The following is a 17,568-nucleotide window of genomic DNA, read 5'->3' as shown; positions in this document are numbered from 1 at the left end:
AAATGTATTAAATCTAAATCAATGGAATTAGCAAAATTTTAGACTGCTCTTTGATCCACTTTAGCAGGACTTAAGAAGTATCCTTTATATGCAATTTCACTGTTACTTCTGTTGGCTTTGAAAAATACTGCAACCTGAAATGTAATACTGAAAATTGTATGTCATGTATTTAACAAGCGGCAACCTTCCGGTCTCTCTTGTGAAACCAACACGGAAGTGACTAAAACTGCAATTCATCCACTGGCCGCTAGAGGCTGGCTCCAAAAGGGAGTCAGTATAGACTCCCCATGTTAAAATGCCCGACTTTACAGCAGAAATAAATATGTTTACAGCCTGGTACAAAAAGTGGTTTTGGTCTATATAGCTAATTTTGCCCTTCATGACAACTGTGAGGGGGGTGAATTTTTTTATAACACATCCGTTTAAATTATATTAAGCCTTAAAGTTCTGCATAATTAAGGGCGTGGCCATTTGAGTGACAGGTGGATTGCCGCTGCTGTCACCACCGTCGAACTAGGTAGGCGTGGCCTCAGCAACCAGCTCCCGCCTCTTTGCCCATTTTCGATTATCCGGGAGAGACGCGCTGCCAAGATGGCGACGGCTGACTCCGCCTACTTTAGGCTTCAAAAACGCTCTTCGGAAACCTACGGGCAGTGTTGGGAAGGTTACTTTGGAAATGTAATACGTTACAGATTAGGCGACGGCCGGCTCCGCCCACTTTGAGCTTCAAAAACGCTCTTCAGAAACCTACGGGTGACGTCACGGACACTACGTCCATGTTTTTATACAGTCTATGGTATTTAAACATATTTGCAATTACACATTTGTAGTGATTCAATTCAATTCAAGTTTATTTGTATAACGCTTTTCACGATACAAATCGTTGCAAAGCAACTTTACAGCAAATTACGTTTCTACAATATTTAGTGGTAGCTTATCAGTGGTGACTGTCAGTTAATGTACATATGGCAGAAATGATCTGAAATGAAGTTGCAATTCAATACATTTTAAATATATTAACCTTAAATGTAGTTTTGAATAACATAGTTATATACTTTATAATGCATTTGCCTTGGTACAACAGTATATACTAGTATATCAGATAATCTAGATAATCTCCAAAATGGCGGAAGACAGTAACTCGGGGGAGAAGAATTATTGAATAAAGTCGTCAATTTTGTTTTCTTTGCGCACAAAAAGTATTCTCATAGCTTCGCAAAATTGAAGTTGAGCTACTGATGTCACATGGACTGTTTTACTGATGTCCTTTCTACGTTTCTGTGTCTGGGAACATTTCAGTTGCATTGCTGTCTATGCAGGGTCTGAGAGCTCTCAGATTCCATCAAAAATATCTTAATTTGTGTTCCGAAGATGAACGAAGGTCTTACGGGTTTGGAACGAAATGAGAGTGAGTAAATTAATGACAGAATTTTCATTTTGGGGTGAACTATCCCTTTAACTGTGAAACAGTCATGAAAGTTTACTCTCTTTGACGATGTAAGTGCACTTATATTTCATTAATATTATATTACTTGCAAGTACAGTTTTTTTTTTAAATATGCTTTAAAGATTTGAAGTACATTACAAGTGCACATTAAGCACAGTTAGGTGCACTTATTCACAAGGGTTTAATTTTTTCATGATTTCTCCCTTTAAAGACCAAATGATTTTAGATGACTTGTATTGTCTCGTCACGTGTGGAATTGGAATTTAATAGTATCCTAGAACAAAGTTGAAATTCGTAAGTGAAATGCATTTTATTTTAACAAATAAGGTTTTCGCCTGCACAGCAAGATTAAATGGATGTGATGACAGGTTTAGACCATATAGTATTTGAATCGGAGCTATTTGGCATGAAATGGAGAAACTCGACCCAGTAATTCATCTCACCCCAGCAAGTTTAGGCATCACCTGTCACATCTCACACTGATACTTTGGCATTTGAAAGATACAGAGACAAGAATCCTCTAAATCAATCACAAAGAGCTTAAGCAAGAACAAACACATGCTCTATGGCACTGAACCAACAGGGCAAATGGATTTTCTTAAGATGGCTGAGGTAATGAAAGGCAAACTTGTTTTACTACCAAGCTTTTCTCATTAAGCAATTAATATCTAATTTATAGGCTCAATTAAGCAGTTTTGTTGTTCAAAATAACAATCATGATTTTTATTTAATTTTGATTAATTTTGAATTGATTTATTAGTTGATATTACATGCTAGAATAGTAGTTCAGATGGGCTTAACACATGCACAAAAGAAAATGACATGACAATTTAAATGCACAACTGCAACACTTTATTATAAAAAAAAATGCATTAAATGTATATGTACTGCCCTCTTACCCACTCAATCACACACACACACACACACACACACACACACACACAAACATTTACATGTAGGCTATGCCGTTCACAGGTTATATTTGACTAAAACATAAACAAATATATATATATATATATATACATAAAGTGTAAAAAGATTCATTATGAAGCTTGGAGACAAAGAGAGCAAACATTCACAGTTCGTACATTCATATTGTTCTAATACAATGAACAGAAGCAGACCATGCAATACAGTTCCTTATGAACCTCTGCATGAAGATAGCAATTCATAGGTGTAGAAAATATGAATCAGCAGGATTGATAGTGGTAGAAACTACATACTGTTACATTAGTGTGTTGGTGATATAAACATATTTTGGTCTGCGGTGGCGTGGTCAAAGCTGCCTCTGAAACCCGCACACTACATATTGCCAGTGTTTTTCGCACTCATTTTCTGTATCATTTGTTGTATCCATGTTATTCTTGGATCAACACAGATCACCCTTGAATTCTTCAGCTTCAAGCTGTGTGGAAAACAGAAAAAGAAAATGAGAAAAGGACATCATAAATCTACAACCATGACTGTTTAATTGCTGGATGAGACGATCAAGTGTTGCTTTGAAAGCGATTGTGTTGATGTGTTTTATGTCGTACTCACACAACAGCAGGAATGTTACATCCTCCATCTGTTTCCTGCACTCTGTAACTCACGACATGCCTCCTGATGGTCTTCTTTACATTGGCATACTTCAAACAGCAGTTTTCATAGGAACCTGGGAATAAATCACAATTATATTTAGTCACTTGATTAAATTCATCAAGAAATTTGTAAGTAGAAAGACGAAAATAGTTTTTATGTAAACTCCAATAAGAAAATAATTTTTGTACTTTATCTTTTTATATAAAAAGTAGTAACCTGCACTCGTTACCCGATTTAACCCATAGGAATTAGTTTTGATTGTACAAATTAGTGTATTTAGGGTGAAACAGTGATTTTGGCTTGAATAAAATCAGTTAATTTAAATGCTTATGATTTTTTTCCAGTGTATTTATCTATGCATACTATATGCTTCTTCATATATTCATTATATCATACATTAAAAACAATCTAAAATCAAAACTGTACATTTTTAGAAATGTGCATATCTAAAGAAATTATATATTTAATATTACATCATTAATATCACATTATTAAGTAATCTCACTTAATTAACCAAATTCTTACCTTGTGCCACACTGGGATACATGCAAGCCAGCAGCAAGAGAAGAAACAGGACTTGAAACTTCATGGTTGAATGCTGTGTTTCCATGTAAGCTGCAAGAAAAGACAGGGAAATGTTCAGTGCAATTTTAATTTTATTAAGTGCATCCACTAACCAAAATCATGTGGCTCTAAAGTGCTGAATAATGGCTGTAGATTGCATGTCTCATCTGCACCTCAAGAGATTCTCAGAAGAATGAGGTTTTTCTTCACGGCTGAAGCTGCTCTTATCTCCTCCTCTGTTTCGCTTGTTTCACTTTTTATAGCAACAAAACCTGAGACTCTGCCACGCCCCCGTCACATTTTGCCTAGATTTTACATTCTGTTGCATTAGAAGATGTTAATATGAAAGTGGATCCTGTCGACTGACTTTATTGTTTTGACAAATCGCAGTTGACTTAAGAGTGCCTGCACGACAAACATAAACAGGAGCACTGAAGCGATATCTCTAATATCTCAAATTACAAACCTCTATATTTGGTCAGCAGTGAGATGTTTCAGCATGGGGGAAGGAACCGCTTTTTTTACAGCCCCCATTTCTCACCCCTGCTTAGTATTGTACAATACAACATCTTTGCCAAATCCCCCCCCAAACATCTGCTTTAGGACTTTTCATGGCCTGTGTGCCAATACAAACATATGAAATGCAATATTGCACAACAAGATTCCCCTAAATTGATCACACTTTTGAAAATGTCCAGCGCTACATGTGTGTGTTTATGTCACTGAATCTTTTTCCTCCCTCATGGATGTCTCAACTCTGATGACCATTTACTGTCTCGGCCTTGACCTGAATCTGACCTAAACTGCAGCATTTTGGCTGCGTCTTTCAGAAGAGATGTAGATGTCTTTGATTTTGTGACAGCTAGTGATCTTCTGCAGGTCTTTGCCAGTAAGACTGATAACAATTCATGGTGTGCCAACAGCGCAGTTCTGCTGCATATAGGGGGATTCCAATTTTTAATAAACAGCATTTAACCAGAAGAATCTCATCTTTTGGTGCATTTTACTTTCGATGTTTCCAAGCTGTCGTATGACCTTTAGACCTGGAATTCTGCAGAAAGTGCAGTGTTTCATATGAAGTCCCACTCCTTGACCAAGTCTTGACACTTGAGGGCATAAAGCAAGGGTCAGATTTCTTTACTAGCAAAAAGAACGTCACGTTCACTTTCAAAGAACATTAGAAGACACTTCAGTCTCTTTGGGGACCAACATTTTATGTTTCCCAGCAAAACTGATGGCTGGAATGTTAAATAGTCCCATATGGAGAACTGTTGTCTTGATTCATTCAGCTCATCTTTTTGTAAACGTTAATTGTTTTTTCATAAGAAAGTTCTCCCGATGTTTTCTAGAATTCTGCAGAAGTACAGCTTTAATCAAACTACACTGCAACAGAGATGCATATGCATATTTAATTTCTTCGTGACATGCCATCAGTCAATTTATAATAAAGTCATATTTCTAAGTCGTTATGTTGCAGATGGTCTTGGTTTCATCTGTCTCTAATTTCTGAGGAGAGGCCTACAGTAGAATTTATGTGACAACTTAAACATCTTCTCTCCCCAATAACTGTGAACATCCCATATTCTTTCAGCATTGCGTCGAGCTGAGTAATGCAGAGGCTTTATACTCATAAATTAATGCATTTACAGGCACTGTCATACTTCATTTTCTGTTTTCGTGGCAAACTCTTATAATATTAATCAAGAATAAATAACAGCATTTCCCAAAATTTAATGAAATTCAAGGTTAAAAAGTGTTAAATGCAAACAACTGAGCTGTTTTTACAAAATTACAAAATTTCAAATTAAGTTTTACAAAAACACATCAAACTTCCACTCTGATCAGGAATCGAATCATTGTGAAATTCTGATTTAATTTAGAAATAATTTAAAAAGTGTGGGATGAATTAAAACACATGCATTTTTGGATACACTGTATTTATTTAATTTTACTTTTTAATTGATCTATTTTTATTAAAGAACAAAAGTCATATAAATCAAGGACATCAATATCAAAGTATCGAAGTTAAAGTTCCGGTTATAATATTCATCAACAACAACAACAACAACAATTAACCATACATACATACATGTACATAACAGCATTTCTAAGGAAAAATATTTTCTAGGTTACATGAAATGTATAAATAAAATTCACAGAAATTTTCAGTGTCACTTCGGGTAATAGCAACAGTACCCTGTATGTTCCAGACATCCAGAGGACACTAAATTCTGGCTCAAACAGTATATGCTAAATGGGTTTTCATAAACCTTAACCTCAAGAACCGAACATGAAGAGATCCTATTTTTATTGAAGCAATCTGTGGGAATCTGGACACACACAAGCAGAGGCGTTATCTATGGTGGGGACATGCTGGGGCACTGCCTCAAAATAGGGTGGCCACCAGAGACAAAACTAATAACTATGAAAATCTATGGTACACTATTAAAAATGGTTAATCTTCAAATGTAAGCTTAACATTTTTTAAATGTTCATCTAATCTCATTTTGTAAGTGACTTTTCTTTATGTTTTAAAGATATTTTCTTTGGATTGTTTTACTCAAAAGAGAATATAGGAAAATATAACTTGATTAATTTGTTTCCTGCTAGCTAAATTTCACATATAAACAAAAATCTGGTTCTAAACCTCTCTTTTCTTTATTCAAAATGGATCTAGACAAGTACATGGAAACTATTTAAAACTCTGTTAATCCTAAAGTGAAAACTGCATCTCCGTATTCATCCTGTGTCCTCTTAGGTTGTACATTTATTACAGTTTTTTTGTTAACCTGGCAACACATCGATTACGAAAATATGCATGGTTTAAACTCCAAAAAAACAAAAAACAAACAAAACAACAACAACAAAAACATGGTTACTATAGTAAAACCTCGGTAATCTTAAAACAGTGTAAACTGCATCTCTATATTAATTCTATGTGTCCTCTTAAGGTGTACATTTATTACTTTTTTATTAACTTGACAACACATCCCTTATGAAAATTAACCATGGTTTTTACCAAGAAAAACCCCACATGGTTACTGTAGTTAAACCATGGTAACCACAAATTAACCATGGTTTTGCTACACCAACCATAGTTTAACTATAGTTTGTAGCAAAATTGTGCTTATGCAAAAAAACAAACATGGTTACACTTTTACTATATAAAACCACAGTTAGTTTTCTTAAGGGATTTGTATTTGTGTAGGCTATACTTTCCTCTTTTTTGTTTTTATAACTCTACTGCCTTTGATGTTTTCTACTGTTTAATAAAAAAGAAATCAGAAAAAAAATTAGCGAACCCGCTCCGAAGTTCCTATCTAAATAAAATGATTCACGATGCTCCGAAGTTCCGATCTGAATCAAATGATTGATGTCACTCTGAAGTAGACGGCTGCATAGAATACCCAAGACGTGTCACTCGTATAGTTTTGAATGGGGAAAAATGCAACGCTCAATATGGTCGCTCTATTGAACGAAGCCCCGCCTTCTGAGTAAAAGAGCCAATCCCTAATCGGTAATGTCAGCGCATCACTGCAGCTGCCGTTAGAAGTCCCGGTTGCTATAGAAACAGTCAGCGTTCTGAGACGTGCGCCTAGGACTGCGCATGCGCACTGGCGGATCTAGCCTGAGAAATAAGCTTTTTTAACGGCGACCAGTTTTGGAGAATTTGATGTTTCCCCATTCAAAGAGATAGGAGTTGCACTTGCATGCCCAAGAGGCGTTTCAAAGATGGCCTCCGAGTGACATGACTTGCCTTAAAGGGACTTTGGCTGCATTGGGACTGGGATCCTGCGGGTCCCACGGGAGCCAACGCAAATCTCACGGGAGCGGGCGGTTTTACCTTTACCACAGTTTTTTCATACATAGAATGCTAAATGTTTCAATACAAGCATTTCGGTCAAATGTAATTTATGCAATATTTTAAATCTTTAACCCACGAGGTAAAGTCAGCCCATGGCAAAAGTTTAAAAGCAGCTTAATTCCGTGGAAAAAACAAGGACTTGACAACCCTGCATCCAACAGGAGCTGCAAGAGTCAGATTTGACTGGGTCAAGAGTTAGGAGAGATGACTGACAAGATCATGCTGGAGGATTTGCTGCTCAACAGATCCTGAGCTCATTAATAATGATCTTATCTTGTATGATGTGCTTGCTTTACACAGAGTGTGGGAGATCGCAAAATCGAAAGTGAAAGTAAACAGCGAGTGCTCATTCAAAAGCTATTTAAATATCCTGCATAGTGGCTCCCTGTTGCGAGATAATAATATAAAGTATTAAGGCCCTTTCACACGGTACGCGGCAGTCGCTAGTGTCTAGTTCATTCTCAATGGGAGACATGCGGAAAGCGGCAAAACGCGGGCAGTTTCGCTGGCGGCGCGGAGGCGGAGCGCAAGCGGTGCTCGTGCACCCAAAATCCTGCCGCTTCCACGGGCATGGCGCTTCGCGGCAGGCGCTGCCAAAGATAAAAATATTTGATCTTTTTGTGAGCGGCAGCGGCAGCCGTGTCGGTTTCAGCCAATCAGTGAACATTGAACTGAACTGCCTATTGAAAAAATAGAGGAGAAGTTTGTTTTAAGTGTAATAGCCTAGATTTCCCAGAACTGTATGACCCATCTAAAATCTCATACAGAGACATAAATAAAATTATATTCAATTCAGTCGTAACCTCACGGATATGCTCTTTAGGCAAATCATCAAAAACCACTTCACTTGTGCCAAACGAAAAAAAAAAAGGTTAATAATGACAACAATTAATGGCAGAATGACACAAACACACATTTCCGTTATATTTTATTTAGTTTTTAGTAAATACAAAGGTGATGTTGACAACTGTAACTATGGCAACGCCTGCTCTGAGACCGCAACGCGACCGCCGCCTCAACTGCACAAAACGCTTCCACTACAAGAGAAAGCGGCAGCCGCGCGGCGATTCCACCGCTTGCCGCGTCCCGTGTGAAAGGGCCTTGAGAATGCTTGCAGGAGCAGGCGGGGACCGGTGTAGTGCCGAAATTTGCACCCTGCCAGATTATGCACCCCCTAGTATTGGTAGGTTTAGGAGTAGGTGTGGGGGAGGGGTTAGGATTAGGGGTGGGGTTGGGATTAGGCAATCAGGTAGCGACTTCAACGAGGGGGTGCATAATCTGGCAGGGGTGCAGAATTCGGCACAACACCGGGACACACACATTGTAGGAGCGGTCAGAAATTCAGTGGGAGCAGGATTAAGAAAACAGTCCCGCGCAGGCCTCTACTCCAAAGTCCCGATCTGATTCAAATGATTCGCGATCAGCTAGTTCCAGCGTAAATGACTCACTCAGTTGAATCGGTTTGTCTATTCCTTTTTTTTTTTCTTCAGCCATGTTTACATGACACTATCGGTACTGTCTTAGCTGTCTAGTTTTATGGCATTAACTAAAATAAGTGAAAAAAAGTATAATGTTTACAAATAAAATATCAATATTTCCACTCTTAAAGATAACATCCAACACAAACCTACCAATTCAGGTGAGCCTAACTAGTGAAACACACTCCATTAATATGACGAGCTGCACCTGAAAATACTTGTTAGATTGAAATATTGTGCATTATGATCGAGTTTGTAGCTTAATTCATATTTATATATTTTATATAAATTCATATTTATATACATTTTAATAAATATTTGAGAAATTGTTTAATGAATGTTTTTAATTGTATTCTATGTATCTCAAAAGTTTTTTTTCCATTATATGCAGATCATCTGAAATAATTTCAACTCATAGTATTAATGTCAACATATGTGACCCTGGAGCACAAAACCAGTCATAAGTAGCACGGGTATATTTGTAGCAATAGCCAAAAATCCATTGTATGGGTCAAAATGATCGATTTTTCTTTTATGCCAAAAATAATTGGGATATTAAGTAAAGATAATGTTCCATGAAAGTATTTTGTAAATTTCCTACTGTAGGCTAAATATATTTAAACTTAATTTTTGATTAGTAATATGCATTGCTAAGGACTTAATTTGGACAGCTTTAAAGGCAATTTTCTTAATATTTAGATTTTTTTTTGCACCCTCAGATTCCAGGTATTCAAATAGTTGTATCTCAGCCAAATAATGTCCTATCATAACAAACCATCAATGGAAATTAAGCTTATTTATTCAGCTTTCAGATGAATTTCGAAAAATTAACCCTTATGACTGGTTTTGTGGTTCAGGGTCACATATGTATTTAATTTGATGATGAGTATAATCTGATACAACCACACGGTCTTTATAATTTTGCAAAATAAACCCCTTCATGGTTTTACAAGACACCGCGAATCACCATATCATGTTTGTGCGACAGTAACCGTGTGCTTTATCTTTTACAGTGGCTACGTGTACTTTTTGCATTTCTCTAAGCTTGATAATGTAATGTGATGAAGTTTCTCATTTCATCCGATGCCTGCCTGTGACTAACCGTCATAAACTGACTAGTACAAAAACAATTAGACCGCAAAACATCTGGGTGGCCAAACATGTTTCAGTGGGGGCCAGTACACAAGGCAGCATATCAATCAATCTTTATTACAGACTCAAGGTCCAAATAAAAAAAAACAAAAAAAAAAAACAAGACAATAGGACATTTTTTTTTTCTTTTTTTTTTATTGCAATTTTTAGAACAAAGAACATATAAGGGCAATACCATTTAAACTGAATGAAAACAAATACTTAAAATAAATAAATAAAAACTAAATAAGAAAAGCAATAAAAAAAAACTCACGTCTGTAAACAAGTACAAATAATTACAAATTATTCAAAGAATAGATTTAAGGCTTTAAAGTAATTTACAGTTTTTTTTTGCTTTGTTATTTCTTGTTTTTTTCAACGTATACAAGTAGTGACCTATTTCTATTCTGAAATGAGTCAAATTAGGTTTTTTCACTGCCCATTTACATTTGTGAATAAAGAATTTTCCATATATAATGAGTAAATCAATAGGACAACATATACAACCCACAGCATCTACCGCCGCAATAAAATATATACACATGATTGGTCGAGCGAAGTCAGCTGACCCGTGTCATGTGATCCAAAATGTCGAATGCATGCGGAACTACAGACTGAGATCATCAGTCTCCTCCTGTAATAGAGTTAACGCTTGGCGTGTTAGGACGCATATTCGCTTTGTTTTTAATGAGAGCTCTTGAGTGAACAGTAATTACACTCGTGTGGGATTATAAATATAATGTCAAGATGAAGCAAGCTGTCTTACTGTTTCTCATAACACTGTCTGCCTGTGTGCACACGGCGTTAGCGGGTATGTATGATGTTTTAAATATACACAAATAAAAGATAACAAAGAGAAGAACAGGGAAAAGTTAATATCATTATATTTACAAATGCAGAAGTGACTATCAAAGCTCCAGCAACAGTGAATCTACCGGAACAATCTTCAGAAAACATCACCATTACACTGAGGTACGATTGTAAGCCATGATTTGATTATTCATACTCTCTATGTAAAGATTAAATTTATGGGTTGGGAATCATTTAAATATAATTTGGCTTTTATGTGTTTACATTCACAGTTCACCATTGAACACGTCTGTAACGGTTTATTTCAATATCACGTATAAATCAAAAAATGTCTCTTCAATAATTCTACTGCCTGATGAGGTATGTGCACCTATTTCAACCTATCAGATTTTAATACACCCGTCTGACTTAATCATAGTCAAAATTTGATGCTAAATACAAAGATTCTGTTGTTATTACAGTTTAGTCTAATAGGAATTGGTATGTTTTGATGCTTGCTTTCATGTAAAATTCTGGACTGGAGCTTATAATCTTATTTATAATGTTTGGATTTATAATATTAGCCATCATATATCATAACATCTCATATATACAGGTGCATCTCAATAAATTATAATGTCGTGGAAAAGTTCATTTATTTCAGTAATTACCATTTTGAAGGCTCAGGAAACCTTTGCAGGTGTTTTGAGTTGATTAGCTGATTGGCATGTCACCATATTCTAATTTGTTGAGAGAGTGAATTGGTGGGTTTTTGTTAAATGTGAGCCAAAATCATCACAATTAAAAGAACCAAAGACTTAAACTACTTCAGTCTGTGTGCATTGAATTTATTTAATACACGAGTTTCACAATTTGAGTTGAATTACTGAAATAAATGAACTTTTCCACGACATTCTAATTTATTGAGATGCACCTGTATGTATATATATAAAATTTCAATTTCTGTGTCATCCATTTCCAATCTATAGCCTGAGTTATACATGAATAATTATATTAACTTCAGACAAATAAACACTGTAAAAATTATAGAACACTGTCAAATTAAGCAATGCTAGATAACTATATTTGTCCTCTCTCCTCTTGCACAGGTTGTCGTGCCGGCAGGAAACTCATCTGTATCTTTTGAAGTGCAAGCAAAAGGGGTTGGTCAGGTGACTGCTTACCTTTCCAGCAATGACACTCACATAAAAAAGTGCGTTGTAAGCTACATTTTCTTAATCTGTCACCAATTAAACCGTATTGGATAAAAAGTGATGCTCTCTTATAGCTTCCTACTGATATTTTTTGTTGTCAGTTATAGCATGAAGCAACACTTGTGCATGCATTATAACCAGACTTGGAGACATTTGCATCAGCCACTTGCAAAACCTGTTCTATTTATTTAGTTCCTTCATTTAGGGGATTTCACTGGTGCTTGTGGGCAGCTGAGTAATAGACGAACTGTATTTATTGTTAAAAGCACTATGCCAATACATTTAAAGGGATAGGTCTGCTCACACTCAAGTTGTTCCAAACCTGTATGGGTTTCTTTCTTTTGTTGAACACAAAATATGATATTTTGAAGAATGTGAGTAACCAAAGTGTTTCTGGTCCCCATTGACATCCATAGTATTTTTTTCATACTATGGACGTCAATGGGGACCAGCAATTGTCCCTTTAAATTGAACTCTATAATATTCTAATACCGAGTAGAAAACAACTATTTTAGATGTGTGTTAACAAATGAATTTTTCCAGCTTAGAAACACGAATCAGATTCCTGATTGTCAGAAGCAACGTCCTTTTCATCATCAACCAAATCATTGGCTGGATTTACTTCCTGGCCTGGTCTGTGTCGTTCTACCCGCAGGCGTATGAGAACTGGAAACGACGAAGGTATGAGATGATCTTTGAGACTCGAGGATTTAGACTGAATAAAAAAAGCTAATGAATAACATGCATGTTTTGTTTCATGCAGTGTGGTAGGCCTCAGTTTTGATTTCCTCGCTCTCAACCTGACTGGATTCTTCGCTTACAGTGTGTTCAACATTGGCCTGTTCTGGGTGACGTATATGCAGGTGTGTGCACTTGACAGCTATCAGGTTTTAGTTATTCAGTCCAGTCTTCTGCTGCATTCTTTTTACTGACAGTGGTCTGGGACATTACTGGGATAGAAGTATTTCTGCAGAAAAATCACACATTTAAAGGACTAATTTAGTGCTAGCTGAGCTAAAGCGGTGTCTTTAGCTTTTGTTTAATAGAGTTATTTTGAATGGAGATGATAAATGGTGCATCTATAGGAGGAGTTCTTGAAGAAAGATCCAAATGGGGTCATTCCTGTCGATGCTAATGACGTCTTCTTCAGTCTTCATGCATTACTTCTCACTCTCGTCTATATCTGCCAGTGTGCCATCTATGAGGTAAATGTTGAAGCATTACTGTGTAAATCGTCTTAATAATGATAATGTTATTATACACGCACACATATATAAACATTTTAATGTATGGGGTCAGTAAGATTTTATTTTTTTAAAGAAATTAATTATTTTATTCAGTATTCAGCATTAAATAAAAAAAATTAGTTTTGAAAACAAAATAAAATAAAAAAGAAATAAAAATGCTGTTTTAAAAAGAAAACTTTTTATTCATCAAAGAATCCTGAAAAAATGTCACATGTTCCACAAGTTTTAAGTAGCTGTTTTTTTTTAAACATTAATAATAATCAGAAATGTTTCTTAAGCAGCAAATCAGCATATAAGAATGATTTCTGAAGGATCATGAAGAATATTTCACTAAATTACTGGTTTTCATCAAATAAATGCAGATTTGGTGAGCAGTAGAAATTTGTTGTTTCACTTAAAACTTAAAAACATCATACTGACCCCAAACTTTTGAATAGTAGTACATAACAATTGCATTGTTTCCTAAATTGCTTTTTTTTTTTAAATCATTTATTTATATAGAGAGGAGGGCAAAAGGTTTCCAAAGTGGCCATTGGGTTATTAGCGATTGGCTGGACCTTTGCGTTTGTCTCCCTGTTTGTTGCTGTGGCACAGAAGATCTCCTGGCTGGATTATCTGTACTATTTCTCTTACATTAAACTGGGTGTCACACTTGTAAAGTACATCCCTCAGGTACAACTCTCCCATCTCACACCACCAAATGCATATGTTATCATTTACTCACCCACCCTGATATCATTCCAAACCTGACTTGAAAAAGTGCAGACCAAATTACTTCCTTGTTCCAATGAAATCCGAAATGAAATGTTTATCAGATGTGTTTTTCCTACAAAGGAAAGTGCATGAGAACTGGGGCAAATGCCGAAAACAACATTTTATTATATTCAGAATGTTCGCCCTGTATTCTAGCACTCAGATCTTTTGCTTTCAGTTGCCAATATTCAGTGTGTTTTGAGAATCAAACCTGGCCTGATGTGTCTTTAGCCTCCATGTCTGAATTTTCACATGTGTGAAAGAAATTTGAGAGCCATGGGAGATTTGTATTAAGTGGAATAAAGAAAGTCATGATGGCTTGGAATGGTATGAGGGTGAGTAATTAATGACAGAATTGTTCATTTTTGAGTGAACCATCCCTTTAAAAATAATGGCTTCGATGCAGTTCACTGGAATGCTAAACATAGATTTCACACTTCCTCTTTTTAACAGTTTTGTACACTTGGTTATATTAGTGGTTTATAACAGTAGATTGAGAAAGTTTCAAATGAATCGGAATAAAAGCAATCCTCCTAATGTACTAAGAAACTGCAAAAAGTGTCCCAAAGCTTAGATTTGTGATTGAATTTTGGAGTAACATAATTTGTGTAACATGTATTGGGGATAAATATTAGAAATGGTTATGTTTGGATCAAATTAGATGCATAGGAAAAATTATGAAACATTAAATGATATATATGTATGTATATTGGATGTTGTTGATAACATACACTGGTGGCCAAAGGTTTGTAATAATTACGATTTTTAATGTTTTTGAAGTATATATTTTATGCTCATCAAGGCTGCATTTATTTGATCAAAAATGTAATTTATTTGATTTAAGGATGTTCATTTTAACCGTTTAACCGGTTAACCGACCGTAAGAATTTTGACTGATTAATACAATCAGTTAAACGGTTTAAAAAGTAATTTAATTATTTATTTTTTCAGTAATTGATCAAAATATTTAAAATGGGTTTGCTGCATGGTTAAAATGCGCCACTCGTATAAAAAAATTTGTTTTTTAGGGGGAAAAACATAAGTCGCATTTTATTGTTTCATTCAGAAATAGGCCTAATGCCGATGCGAAATGTTTACAAACATTATAATAAACACTGTAAACATAGCTAGGCTATTTTAGTTCCCCTCACCTCACAACAAATCCTTTTGATTTACAGTATTTAGAAAAGAACAAGAATTAAAAATATAAGAAGCTATAAATGACAAGCCAAAACAAATTAATTTAGGCTAAAACGAAACTGAAACCAACGTTGGGTCTCTCATTCCACACAAAATCAAATGTTTCCGTATTCGCGATGTATTTGAATGGCAAATTATTATTTATTATGTACTTCACTCACATTCCAATATCCACGTAAAACAAAATGTTTTGCATAACATCATGGCGGTACTGTGATGACACTTAACGGCACAGATTTTACTACATATTTTTTACTACATATTTTTTTTTACTACATAGTTTTTTTCCATATGTTTGACTGACTGTATTTTATTATGATAATGAGCAGGCTACATTGTCAAGGTAGCAATGCTTAACTGTGTGTGCGCATGCAGCGCCGGCGCAATCATTTGAATTTTTTCCTTCTAACAGTGGAAGAAACTACTCATTTTAGTCCTAAAGATAATTAGAATTGTAAAAGGTTTGCCTTTATTTGTGTACATTCACAATAAAAACAAATCTTTGTGCTTTTGTAAAATAAGCCTAAAGAAATAGGATGCCGCTTTCTGCCGTCTGTTTCCTTTCGCGCAGCACAAAAATGAACCGAAACTCTGCATATAGGCTACTTGTTGCACCGTTTTTCTTTCATTTTCTTAATTTATTATTGAAGCAAAAATGTATTTCTCGTATAGGCCTATTTATTCGTTATATATATATATATATAGCCTAGCTTTATTATGTTTTTCTCCGCTCGCAGAAGCACTGCAGGTGCGTGATGTGATATGATGACCATGTGAATCCTCATGTTCTGTTGTTTGCTGCTTTTTGTGCATGTAAAATTAATCCCCGGAAAACAAATGTTAGTATATTTTAACTGTTCACAGACACTTATCCTTTCTAATTTAATTCAATTCTAATTTAAAATGATCTTGTCGGTTAATGGTTAACAATCGGTTAACGAGCACCGGTTGTCGGTTAGGAAAAATAACCGAAATGAGCATCCCTAATTTGATTGCTTTTTATCTGAATATATATTTTAAAATGTAATTTATTGCTGTGATCAAAGCTGAATTTTCAGCATCATTACTCCAGGCTTCAGTGTCACATGATCCTTCAGAAATCATTCTATGCTGATTTGCTGAAGATGAAAATTCAGCTTTGCCATCACAGGAATAAATTACTATGGAAAATATATTCAAACAGAAAACAGTTATTTTGAATTGTAGTAATATTTCACAATATTACTGTTTATACCGCGTTTTTGAAATTGACATTTTTTTCCAAATAAATTGCTTCTTTCAAAATCATAACAAAATCGTGATTATTCCAAACTAATGGCCACCTACTGTATGTGTATATTTTATTTAAGTTTAATTTAAAGTAATTACAACTTGATCATCATTTGTTTACATGTTCTTGACATCAAGTCCAGTTCCATTACCCAAAAATGTGTTATGTAATTCTGCATTATTTTGTAGGCTTATATGAACTACCGCAGGCAGAGCACAGAGGGATGGAGCATCGGGAATGTGCTGCTGGACTTCACAGGGGGCAGTTTCAGTTTACTTCAAATGTTCCTTCAGGCCTATAACAACGGTGAGACCACACAAACACTTTGCTATGCGCCAATGCTTTAAAGACATTAGAATGCACTCAAACATTTGTTTTAATTTTTGTGTTTCCTTGACAGATAAATGGAAGTTTATATTTGGAGACCCCACAAAGTTTGGACTGGGTGTGCTGTCCATATTCTTCGATGTTGTGTTCATCGTACAGCATTATTGTCTGTATAGGAACCGAGAGCCAATGTATCATGATTTAGATGATCAGAATGACCAACACACCAGTGTTAAAACATGACCACTGCAATATAAAGATTTCATATGGACTTTTATATCTTTTCATATCATTATCTAAAGTGTGTACCGTGTATCAAAGGGAATTACAAATGTATCTTACTTAAAAACATGTATTTTGGATGCAAATAAGCACTATCTTCATATGAATTAGTATGTATTTATAATCATTTTTCAAATTTCAGTAAATTGTTGCTATCTCAGGTGAATTACTGAAGCTGGTACTGTAATAAAATGAATAATATAAGCAGGTTTGTGTGTGTTTTTAGTCCATATTGCACATGTTTTACACTGCATTCTGGTGGCCGTAAGATAAACTACACTGCATTCTGACCCGGTGGTACTACTTAACCCTGTATTTGTGGAAAACTAACGCATTTATTCTTCTCATGTTTAAAAAATAAAATAGCATTATAATTATATAGCGCTATAATTCTCACAACGTTTTTACTCTTCGAGAACG

At 35.3% G+C, this 17,568-nt stretch overlaps 2 protein-coding genes across 3 annotated transcripts; one reads left to right on the top strand and one right to left on the bottom strand.

The window, feature by feature from the left end:
• Positions 1–2,434: 2,434 nt before the first annotated feature.
• Positions 2,435–3,865, bottom strand: ccl25b (chemokine (C-C motif) ligand 25b). The gene is made up of 4 exons (XM_016476361.1): positions 3,766–3,865; positions 3,554–3,643; positions 2,987–3,101; positions 2,435–2,852 (listed from the first exon to the last, which is right to left on the bottom strand). The coding sequence occupies exons 2-4, from the start codon at positions 3,636–3,638 to the stop codon at positions 2,750–2,752; spliced, it is 303 nt and encodes a 100-aa protein (XP_016331847.1). The 5' UTR covers positions 3,639–3,643; positions 3,766–3,865; the 3' UTR covers positions 2,435–2,749.
• Positions 3,866–10,656: 6,791 nt separating this feature from the next.
• Positions 10,657–17,498, top strand: ctns (cystinosin, lysosomal cystine transporter). 2 transcript variants are annotated; one of them, XM_016476366.1, is made up of 10 exons: positions 10,657–10,877; positions 10,966–11,038; positions 11,149–11,236; positions 11,965–12,068; positions 12,613–12,750; positions 12,833–12,932; positions 13,155–13,274; positions 13,818–13,988; positions 16,728–16,845; positions 16,940–17,498. In XM_016476366.1, the coding sequence occupies exons 1-10, from the start codon at positions 10,814–10,816 to the stop codon at positions 17,107–17,109; spliced, it is 1,146 nt and encodes a 381-aa protein (XP_016331852.1). In that variant the 5' UTR covers positions 10,657–10,813; the 3' UTR covers positions 17,110–17,498. The 2 variants fall into 2 exon arrangements, with proteins under 2 accessions (XP_016331852.1, XP_016331851.1); XM_016476365.1 differs by having other exon boundaries at positions 10,960–11,038.
• Positions 17,499–17,568: the final 70 nt, after the last annotated feature.

This window comes from Sinocyclocheilus anshuiensis, unplaced genomic scaffold (assembly GCF_001515605.1).
Source record: "Sinocyclocheilus anshuiensis isolate Anshui unplaced genomic scaffold, SAMN03320099.WGS_v1.1 scaffold308, whole genome shotgun sequence".
Lineage (NCBI taxonomy): Eukaryota > Metazoa > Chordata > Actinopteri > Cypriniformes > Cyprinidae > Sinocyclocheilus > Sinocyclocheilus anshuiensis.
The sequence above is the reverse complement of the archived record's forward strand: the minus strand, read 5'-3'. Positions and strand labels throughout refer to the sequence as shown.

Bases quoted from the DNA above. Each gene is read 5' to 3' on its own strand.
- ctns (XM_016476365.1), top strand. From the start codon at position 10,814: ATGAAGCAAGCTGTCTTACTGTTTCTCATAACACTGTCTGCCTGTGTG. The intron at 11,237-11,964 runs GTATGTGCACCT...CCTCTTGCACAG, and splicing joins TAATTCTACTGCCTGATGAG to GTTGTCGTGCCGGCAGGAAA. The intron at 12,751-12,832 runs GTATGAGATGAT...TGTTTCATGCAG, and splicing joins GAGAACTGGAAACGACGAAG to TGTGGTAGGCCTCAGTTTTG.
- ccl25b (XM_016476361.1), bottom strand. From the start codon at position 3,638: ATGGAAACACAGCATTCAACCATGAAGTTTCAAGTCCTGTTTCTTCTC. The intron at 3,102-3,553 runs GTAAGAATTTGG...ATTTATTCCCAG, and splicing joins GTATCCCAGTGTGGCACAAG to GTTCCTATGAAAACTGCTGT. The intron at 2,853-2,986 runs GTGAGTACGACA...TTTTCCACACAG, and splicing joins TGTAACATTCCTGCTGTTGT to CTTGAAGCTGAAGAATTCAA.